We start from the raw sequence: 10,950 nt of genomic DNA, 5'->3' as shown, positions 1-10,950 counted from the left end.
AAAAAATCACTACAACCGACCAGCAGGACAACCATGTACTACCACGATCAATCGGCCAACTACAGTGCAGCGTTTCGAAAAATGCAGCAGAAAAAAATCAAAATCAAAATTCAGCAAGTGCAAGTATCCCCAATTAAAATGCAAGCGCACAGGGGTGGTGCGCAAAAAAAATGCGAACGTCCGTCCAGAAACATAAAAACTCTTCTACAACAATTCACGCACGCATCCACTTGCAAGGAAAAAGAGAAGACGAATTCATGGCGAAAACCCCATCAGAAACAGATATCTCATTTCAGCTGACCATCAGTCACCTAAGAATCTACATAAAAGGATCGCACAACCTCACACATTGAACGGTTTTACTCATGCTTCGAAGGTGCCTCAGTGAATACACCATGCAGGTCGTCTATTACAGAAGAAACCGCAGAGATCACGTGCAAAATCAAACTCAGCTAACAGTATGTAAACCGGCAAGATGTTTGACAAAATTGACCCTGCACTTCCTGAAAGCGACAAATGAACGAATTGCAACATCAAGTATCCTCGAAAATCACTCTTCTCTCTACAGGGGTAAACTGAACTTCGTCATCGAACCACATCTCCAAAACGACGTTCCGGAAGCAGAACATAAGCAATCAGAACGCTCTGGATTGCTTTCACTCTTAAATGAAATACGAGACCCGTTTTCCTGTAACCTTTCCTCGATCTAGGCGACAATAGCGAATTGGAAAACCTTTTTAGTACTAATTCTTTTCGTTCCTCTCTTAACCCCAATAAACCTTCGCAAACGGGCAGCCCAGTCTGTTTTAGTAAAGAAAACAAGATAAATTCTTTTCTCACGTGAGAATGTCATGAAAGATGAACATCTATGTCTAACATAGGAATATTCCAGCAAGAAATTCATGATAACACCGATCCTCGAAATATCTTACTGGAATATAGATGTCGTCTATACCTAGTTTATTGTCGTTTTTTGAAGAGAAATAGCTTGATATATAGTTAATATTGATATATAAGGACGTTATTGTAATACGAATCAGGTTCACCTTAATAAAGTATTGAAACGTCGCTTTTCAACAAACACGAAGAAGAGATGTGGAATGAAATCTCAGGTTGCGCAGCACGCATTTGATTTAGAATGCATGAACAGTCCCTTCGGAGCCAATCTACTTCGCCCTCATAGGCCAGATAAAATTCATGTTTTTATGTGATTTTCAGAAGACCAAAGTCAAAGTGCCTCCACAACGGTTTACCGCCTCATAGTGGCATGGAGGTGACACTGGGCGTCGCAAGGTGGTCCCTTGATCCATATAGGTTGGGCGACGACCTGTGGTGAAAGCTAAGCTCGCCGTGGCATGGATGCTTAGTTTGGGGAAAAGTCTTTTCCATCAGCATATTCAGCCTCAGTACCCTGCACCGCGTCTCATACGTCGGACGGTACGGCGACCGGTGAAGGCGATCAAACTCAGGTTGCTCAGGACGTCTTGATTCTGGACCAAGGCACACAGCACGACGCCAGGAGACTGTTCAGATTGACACAACGCGAGAACAGTTTCCGTAGACGATGACCTGCATGCCCTTCTCGGAGCTGCAGAGCGTATTAAATTTCACGTGATTGCTCTGCAGAAGACCAAGTGCAGAAGGAGCGACGTACGACAGATGAATGACGGTACACTCATCATTCGTGGAGAGAAGGTTCCTTCGTTCCTTCGCGAAATGTAGGCGGTGTTGGTTTTGTTGTGCACCCATCTGTCGTCCATCTCGTCGATGCTCACGAGATCCTGTCACCTCGACTGGCCATTCTTCGCCTCCGCCCTCTGCGACAAAAATCCATCAGTATCATCAACTGCTACTCACCAACATCAGCAGCTGATGAATCCGAATTGAACGCGTTTTACGAGGAGCTGGAGGAAGTAGTCCGCAACGAGAAGTCCTTCTACAAATTCGTTGTCGGAGACTTCAACGCAAAACTAGGAAAGGCCACAGAAGAGGAATGCAGGATTGGAAGATTTGGACTAGGGGACCGGAATGAAAATGGCAATCGTCTCGCCGGGCTGTTGTCCGCCGCTCGCCTCTTTCATGGAAACTCTCTTTTCATGGAAAAAGATCATCGTCGATGGACATGGGAATCGTCCAATGGCGCGACTCGTGCGGAGATCGAACACATACTCACCAACCGGAGGTGGTGTCTACTTGGCGTCTCAGTAGTACCATCCTTTGGTAGTGGTTCTGATCACCGTCTCCTTCGTGCGAAAATACGGCTTAGCCACACGATGGAAAAGAACATCTGCTATCGGCAACGAAGGAGAAAAGAAGTCGTCTACGACGATTGCGTTCTACTCGAACCTCTTCCGTTCATCAACTCCTGTGTCAAGCCCGATCATCTCCCCTGGTGAAGCTCGACCACGGATTCTCCCTTTGGAAGTACGAGCCGCTATCAAGAGCATGAAACCTGGCATAGCCCCCGGACCTGATTTTATATCTGCAGACTTTCTTCGGGCTGGTGGCCTTCCGCTTCATGTAATCTTAACAGCGCACATGACATCCTACCTTCAGAAAGAAAGAATTCCAGGCCACTGGAAGACCTCGCAAACCGTTCTTATCAATTAGAAAGGTGACCAAGAGGACCTTCGGAACTACCGTCCGATATGCTTGCTGAGCGTGTTATAGAAAATATTCAGCAAGATCATCCTCACACACATATCTAGGACGCTGGATGAAGCCCAGCCTCAAGAACAGACTGACAGGGGTTCAGCTGCTTGGACCACATCCAGACCGTGTCGAGGGTCATAGAGGTTTGCCGGGAATACCGCCTGCCCTTTGTTCTAACCTTCGTCGACTATGAGAAAGCCTTTGACAGCGTAGAAACGAATACAATACTGTCAGCGCTGGTCGATCAAGGTATGGACGCGTCGTATGTGAGGACATTAGCCAATTGCTGCTAACGATGCACGACTAGGATACAGCTTTTCCACCGCCCTCTCACCATACCCATGGGAAAGGGGGTACGACAAGGCGATACTATATCGCTGAAGCTGTTCACGGCTGCATTGCAATAGATAATGAAATCACTTTCCTGGGAAGAAAGGGGCATACGTGTTGATGGAAGATTTCTCTCGAACCTTCGTTTCGCGGACGACATCGTTCTCTTTTCGAGCAGTACCAGTGAGGCAGAAACGATGCTCAACGAATTGAACGAAGCAGGGAAGAGAATAGGACTACGAGTAAACAGAAGGAAGGCACAGTTCATGAAGAACGCCTACTGCGAGGAAGGAGGAGTACAACTTGAAGGCTCCTAAATCGTGGAAACTTCGTCATACGTATACCTCGGACGTTCTATGAACATGGAAAACGACTTGAAGGAAGAACTGAATAGAAGAATGAGAACAGCATGGGCAGCATTCGCAGCCGTCAGGGAAGCTACGGACCAACTGACAGACCAAGATCTTCGTGCCCATCTGTTCGACTCGACAGTCCTTCCAGCGCTCTGCTACGCAGCGGAGACGTGGGCCGACACCGCGGCCACGTCTAGGAAGCTACTTACCACCCACAGATCCCTTGAGAGATGTCTCCTGAAGTTTAACCAGTGCACACAACACCTAGCCGGTCTTCGTAGCTCCGACTTAAGAGGAATGTCCCGTCTTCGCGACGCAGCGGAATATGTATCGAAAGCAAAACATAGATGGGCCGGTCACATCATGAGAAGAATCGACGATAGATGGACTAGAAGAACGCTAGAGTGGATCCCAAGGGACGCTAAACGAACCCGAGAAAGACCGCCAACGAGATGGGGTTACGTGTTCGCTACACGGATGGACCAGCTGAGAGCTCAGCTGGATACGGCTCAAGGACCTCGTCAGCATAACTCACGAAGCTTGGGAACATCTTGGATGACAATGGCGAGGGACGAAACGAGTGGAAGAGATGCTGGGGCCCGCACGCTCCAGTGAAGACGGAGCATCTAAGTATCTAAGTAAAGTCAAAGTGTGAGAGCTGAGTACATAGTGGTACATCCGCCATTCACGAGGAAAAGATTCCAACACAAAGTGTAAGGATATTGGCTATGCTTCGGGCTTGCCAAGTTCAAATCCGTCTTTTTCGCCATTTCTCGGCGAGCCTCGTCGCTGCAGTTGACCATCCTTCCCTCTATCGCCGAAAATCCAACATCAAATGTTCAAGAGTTGAGGAGACCGAATTTGTCGCATTTTGAGGTGAGTGTCACTGGCCTCTCTCATGGGAATTGGCTACGCAATGCACTGTTCCTCTTATAGGAATGAAGGTGTTTGTAAACAATCCTAGTATCCTCAAGGATTCGCTAGCGTTGGAAAACGGGAGAGGACCAAAAGGAGAATTAATATCACTTTCCCAAAGAATCACGAGGTTGCTTCAGTGCAGATTACAATGGGTGTTCTTCAAGTTGCTGCTGTCACGTTGCTGTAGAAGAGCAGTGAAGGAGGATATTCGGAAAAACATCAGGCGGAAAATCTCAAAAGCAGCGTACAGGAAGAACAGCATGAAAAGGGAGAAAAAGTAGCGCTGCCCCTTCCCTTGACCTCGCATCGGCTAAACATCTGCAGGTAGACGGTCACTCTCTTCATTTAACTCACAAAGATTAATTCTAGTGCGCATGAAAACTGGATAGAAATCAATACAATAATAGCCTAAATTCCGTCGGGACTTCAGCTGCATAGACTAGAAACACGGAAGTCCAGCTCTTCGTCTTAAATTTCGTTAAATGATAAGACTTTGATAGGACAGGAATGAATGGTGCACTGAAAATTGCCCATGTTCGACTCTCCTTGGATTTTAGCATGCTGAACACGTAGCCTTTTATTGGTTTACATGAGTTGTAGCCAAGACTGGAGTTGGTCTTTGTTAAAAGCTAACTTTTCGGCGTTATCACCTTCGTTAGAGCCTCATTTGCTAAATCTGGTAACGCAACTGACCACCACTTACTACTGATGGTGATATCATGTCAGCATTGTTTTGCCAGAGAGTCGCAGCGTATAAGAGAACGCATATATGCGAGGATGATTGCCAATTGTTAGCATTGACCTTCTTCTTACCACTCGCCACACACATCAAGAAGAGTTACGAGAATATGACTCGAAAGCCGTTCATCATACTCATCAAAGAATGGGAATCAATGAACAATATAATCACAGTTGTTAGCCACTACAATGGTCCACCTAAAATGAAGGTCAGCGATCCCCTTCCACAAGTATAGGATCGACCATTGCCTGAGTGTCCTCAAACTTGTCGAAGGGATTCTTTAACAAGGAACTCTTTAGTGAAGTAATTACCACAGATGGGTGAAGCAGGAGAGTATAATGAGTGGGGCACCATGTCGCAGCCCAGCTCTTCGATTTTCTAGCATCTTCTTTCTGACGTGGATGCGAGGGTTGTCGTAGAGGAAGTGCACCGAAGCTCGTCTCGGCCGCTTTTCTCGAAGAGCTTCCGCAGGTCTCCGGAGTTGAGTTACATAAATGACGGTATTTCGTTATGGGAGCAGCTCAAAGTAGAGTTTCCGCGTCAAATCTCAGAAGCAGGGCACCCGGCTGGATGTTGTGACGTTTTTCACTTCGACAACCGCTATAAAGATGGTGCGAGTCAAGTGCTACGTTTACAGCTGCCACCAAAGGTACTGTATTTGCCAGTTGCTCTTGTTATTCGCGTTGCGCCGACACAGGGTCAAGCGTGTTATCGCTGTTCTTACGCGATTAAACCACAAAAAAATTAGCTTTAGCCAGTGTGTCATAGTCAGCTGCAGGCGCTCTATCGGCCAGCTGATACAAAAAAAAGCGACTGGAGGGACAGTCAACGGCAAAAGAAAGCGATGCAGCTGGGGAGCATGCACCAATAGACCCCAAACGCTCCACTCATCCCAAAAGTGACTCCGCTCACACTCGCCTCGTTAAATCCATTTACAACACCTTTATTCGCACTATCATTTCACTCATGCTCACTCTGCACACCTTTAGCTTCTCATGTCAACGTTAGTATATTTGTTTATTCATGATTACGCTCCTTGAATACCTATTGCCTTGATATTTCCTCTGGTACTATGTCCTTTAATCGTACCTGTATAGATCTCGCTTCAAGGTCCTTTGTGTTATTCAATATCATTGTTCTTGTGGTTTGATTACCCAAGTTTGAGGCGCTTCTACACGAGACATAAAGACGTTGGACTCGCTGGTGCTCGCACATTGTATAAAAGACGTGTGAAGCTTAAAGGCATCACCCCACGAATCTGGAGTGGTACGGATTTCCGGTGGAGTATTCGTATACAGGATGGGAGACTATGGAGAGGGGGGTGATTCCGTTCATTTCTTCCTAATTGCTGTAGAAAAGGCCCGAAAGATACGGCTTCCAGCGTTTCGGCGCGCTATTCTCCGCAACGAGTTCGATTGGAACGCGCCACCTTTGTGCGGCGCCGCATCCTCCGGGCCGTTTTTTATGGCAATTATGAAGGAATGGACGGAATCACACCCCTCTCCATAATCTACTATCCCGTATAGGTATACCCAACCTGAAATCCGTAATCCTCAGATTCATGAGGTGATGCTTTTAAGAAGGCAATCTGTCGTTATTGGTTTGGTATTCTGTTGAACACAAGAGCCGTCAACGTTATTATTACGACACTATAAGTGCTAGCAGCTGCCACAACCCGCCCAGTTGACGTGTGATGGAATGTTCCCATCGAAGGTAGTAATGGGAGGGGGTTGCAAGGGAAGCGAGACGTAAAGTAGTGTGCGGTGGGCAGTAATAGATTGAAGATGGCATGATAATATTATGTTTATGTATCAGATAATTATATAAGTTATAAAATATTGCAATAAACCATCTCAAATTATTACATAAATTGGGGAACGGTCAAGAGGTACCCGTATGATGTGCCGCCGCATATCCAGAAGGCTAATGAGCGTCGTTAATTGCACGGTGCGTCTCCTGATACTGTCATAATCGCAACAGTAGCCTGATAGCTCCTGTTGCGCTATGTCTTCAAGACGTCCCGCCCACGCCACCCTTCCCCCCACTTTGCCGCGTCTACCGCTCTTACGACGATCTTTTTTTCGCCGCGCCATAGCTCTTATGATGCGCTTTTAAAATCGAACGCAAAGGAAAGTACCTGGTGTTAAATGTTGTTCGAAGGTCTACATAAAGTGTGCTTGTAAGCTAATATAAAAGAAGGAAAGAATGAAATAGGTTTGTATAAGTGATATGCGATTTGAAAATGCGAGTGAAAATGAAATTATCCAGTTTCGAAATGTTACGTGGAAAACACTCATTCTTCTCTGGGAATGTAAGAGATGTTTCAAAAAAATGTCTCACTAATCGGTGTTATGCTATCTTCTTTAGTTTTTTTGCGCTTTCTAAGAATTTCTTTTTCCTTATCTAGCTGGGTAAAACTGGCATCCAACGATTAACGAGGCGCGAATAATGCCTCGCAGACATACCTAAAGGTATATCTCGAAGATACAAAGGTCTCTGTTCGCCAATAATACGTCTAACCTGTCATATTGATTTTATGTAGAGAATAGATAGACATGAAGCGATAAAACGGTGGAAAGAAGTTTGAAGAACCATACAAAGTTCTATTATATAAAACTGTATAAAACGTACAAGCAAGTGTTGAAATATTTGACATGCGTTCTATATAAACATTATATCTAAGTAAAATTTTGAAAAGATAAAATGAAGAAAGGAGTTTAAAGAATGTATACAAAGTAATAAGCGCATAAAGTTGCTATTATTATAGTTGCTGCAGTTGAAATTTGAACACGAATTCGTTGGATGGCATCGTGACAAACACATACTTATGCACTGCTAGTTTATATAGAAGACTTGGGGCATGAAATGTGTTAAATAATGAGATGTGTAAAAATATATGCATGTTATTATTTTCCCTGGAGCATCTTTTTGAGATAATGTTTGCTTATGTAAAGTTACATTGGAGAGAAGGATCTACTTCTTCGCTTTTATTCCCAATAATATGCGCTAAGTTTTCTGTATCCGTACATCAGAATTCGCTGCGGCAATTCGTTTTTCACTCCCCCTCCCTTCAAAATTCGCACTATCCACCGCTCCGTTGCGGTGCGAACGTCGCGCGCAGCATTGATCAGAGAGCAATAGGGGGCGGGACGTAGGTGATCTCAGGCGGTCGTGGAGGATATCTAGCTGGTGGAGAGGCAGCCGTAATTACGCGGAGGAGTGCGGTGCTGAAGGGAGGACAGGAGAGGTCAGCCGGTTTTCACGGGTACCTCTTGTCCCGCACCCCGGTTTGGCAATCCAACGACGAGACTTCGTAAATTCGACATCAAATTGTAGAGAAGAAGGTTTGCCCTGAGACCATAAATATCCATGGTCTTCCCACCTCCTTATCGTTTTGGAATTTTGATGGAGTAAAATTCAAAATTTTTCGATTTTTTTTTGGATTTCTTCCATCTTAGTTTTGAGAGAACCAGACGATCCAGAAAGGAGAGCTTTTGTAAACGAGAGTTTTCTTATTCCCTTTTTCCGAAAATATAGGTGATTTTTTAAAACGCAGCTCCATTTTTCTGGTATGTCTGGGATGGGAAAACTTCACAAAATCCCAATTTTTGTTCGCGCGCCCAAAATTTTGTGATCTTGAATAAAATTCAGCAACCCAGAGCAATTTGGAGCGAAGCAAATTATCTTCCAGTATTTTATAGCTGAGGATTTTTTCTATCAGACGCTGCATCACTTGATTTCCAGCCTCGCCATTTTTCCAAATTTTGATGGGACAGAGATGGAAAAAAATGGCATCTTTCCCATCCTTGGTCCATCAAAATTCCAAAGAGAATGAGAGGTGGGAAAATATCTATACTACCGTTTTTTAGAGCAAACTTTCTCCTCTGAAAAGCTACCTGAAATTTTTTATCTCGTCCTCTGGTGACTAAGTTACTCGCGATCTTCCATACCTAACAATGTGCACAGAATCTGAGATTTTTTAGTCATTAAGTTCCATTAAATCCACTATTAAACTGCGTACCACTACTTGAAATTAAATTGAACTTTTAAAAGTGGTTTCAATTTTCCAACTCTATTGCAAAAATTTGACTCTGCGGCCTGTCGGACCTGGTTCGTCCCATTGTCATACTGTAGAGCAAAATGTTTTTTCGTGCTTTTTTTTTCGACGTTCCTCTGTAATTCAACCAATGCACCTGAGTATTCTCCTTCTCCTTTCTTTCGTATTATGTCCTCTATTCAGTATTTGGAGATATTTCATAGATTTTAGAATAAAAATAAAATGGAATAAAAATTAAATCATCTCAATAACAATATTTCAAAATCATTCCAGCAAATTTGCTTCTAGTACCGCTTGGTGTTTCTCCGCTTCTGTCAGCTGTCAGCTATTAATTTTCTCATTTGCCATTCGTTTATCATCGGGTAATTTTCGATTTTTCGTTTTCGAAATACATGGAATTTCCAATATATTGAGTTGGCAGCAAACAAGAACTGTCACAAGAACGTTGCAGGAGGAAGCAAGGGGGAGGGGGCGCATTCGAGAGGGTAGGGTCCCATCACCACGCTTGACGCTGCCTCGACAACATCGTGGTCCGTCATATCACGACGCGACATGCGACGATTGAGTAGGAAACGAGCTATTGCAGGGAAATGATGTGTGGAAATTCTTGAAGATGCAACGGTTGGACATTTCAATTAAAAATTTAAAGCTGTCAAAGTATCAGTTAAGTTCTAGAGTGATACATATCATCTAACTAAATTAGCATTATATTATAGGCTATATGATTATTATTTTCTTGAGTATTTGATGAACATGCTTTCTATGAGTTTAAACATTTGTTCCTCATTTAACCTTCCCTTAAAATCCATGACCTTGATTAAAAGCCATCTACACATTTACACTTAGGAAGTATGCTAAAGTTTTTTTGCGCCGCTTTCTCAATTAGTTTTGAGACGGTAGCAATATGACGAATGTAGCAGAATGAAAGTATCAAAAAGAGTTCTCATAACTTCCATCCATTCCATTTCATTCTCATTACGTTCTTTTTTTTTCTGAATTTATTCACTTCTGCATTCGCGTTGCAGCATGGGTGGAGCGACCCTGAGAGGAAATAAGTAGCTACGGAATTGGCAACAGCTCTGCACTCAGCGGTTGCCTTACCCCGTTTACGGCGGCTGTCAGAGTGAGAACAGCCGTTTCTGGTACATTACAAATTTAAGGTCACCTCACATCATTTTTCCCAGATACAACGAGAATGAGGATAGTCGATATCTTGTATATTCCAAGATTTTCCGCAGCCTTTTGTTTCCACGTTAAATTTGCAAATGATCTTCCGATCAAGCATGACCGCCTTTTTCTTCTTTTTTTTTTATTAATTCTGTGGAGGAGATAAAACCTGTTTGTTTCTCGGAGTTTCAATAGTAACGTCAATCTCTTCCATGACAAATTTAGGGCGCAGTTTACGATTGTGTGGAAAAATCTATTCGAAATACATTAATCGCTAAGTAGCTCCCTCATATATCTCTGTTTCGTACACATCCATAAAAATTTGCAATTAGAACAATACAGGAATATTTAAATTTCCTGATAGATGGGTGTGTAATTATGTACAAAATACACATCATTTCTACATAGTTTTATTAATGAAAGCATTATAACGTTCTGAGTAGGAGTATTATTATTAAAACAAGCAAGAATCACAGCCTAAGATCACAGAAAGAAAACCAGTTTATAGTATCGTTGCAGGCCCATTCGTTATTTAATTATGTACATAAATGTATTCACTACTTTTCGAGGAATGGGAGAAATACCAGTGTCAGGATTAAGACCAGAAGGAAAGTACACAAATGACAAGGAAAAGTCTAGTACAAACAAGTCGTAGATCGAAAGAAATCCCATAAAATCAAAGCGTAGGAAAGCAAAAACGTCAAATGCATTACATTTGTGACCAAGCTGGTAAT

The 10,950-nt window shown here is 43.4% G+C and overlaps 2 protein-coding genes across 4 annotated transcripts; both read left to right on the top strand.

Annotated features, from left to right (window-relative positions):
* Positions 1 to 33: 33 nt before the first annotated feature.
* On the top strand, positions 34 to 2,396 carry RB195_017660 (uncharacterized protein; the record flags this gene model as incomplete). Of its 2 annotated transcripts, none has more annotated exons than XM_064184752.1 (2): positions 34 to 157; positions 1,723 to 2,396. In XM_064184752.1, the coding sequence occupies 2 exons, from the start codon at positions 34 to 36 to the stop codon at positions 2,394 to 2,396; spliced, it is 798 nt and encodes a 265-aa protein (XP_064040633.1). The 2 variants fall into 2 exon arrangements, with proteins under 2 accessions (XP_064040633.1, XP_064040634.1); XM_064184753.1 differs by lacking the exon at positions 34 to 157 and adding an exon at positions 1,660 to 1,669.
* A 942-nt stretch (positions 2,397 to 3,338) lies between these two features.
* On the top strand, positions 3,339 to 3,950 carry RB195_017659 (uncharacterized protein; the record flags this gene model as incomplete). 2 transcript variants are annotated; one of them, XM_064184750.1, is made up of 1 exon in its annotated part: positions 3,339 to 3,950. In XM_064184750.1, one exon carries the CDS (start codon positions 3,339 to 3,341, stop codon positions 3,948 to 3,950), a length of 612 nt encoding a protein of 203 aa, XP_064040631.1. The 2 variants fall into 2 exon arrangements, with proteins under 2 accessions (XP_064040631.1, XP_064040632.1); XM_064184751.1 differs by having other exon boundaries at positions 3,345 to 3,950.
* Positions 3,951 to 10,950: the final 7,000 nt, after the last annotated feature.

Source organism: Necator americanus, chromosome II, assembly GCF_031761385.1.
Source record: "Necator americanus strain Aroian chromosome II, whole genome shotgun sequence".
NCBI lineage: Eukaryota > Metazoa > Nematoda > Chromadorea > Rhabditida > Ancylostomatidae > Necator > Necator americanus.
The sequence above is the reverse complement of the archived record's forward strand: the minus strand, read 5'-3'. Positions and strand labels throughout refer to the sequence as shown.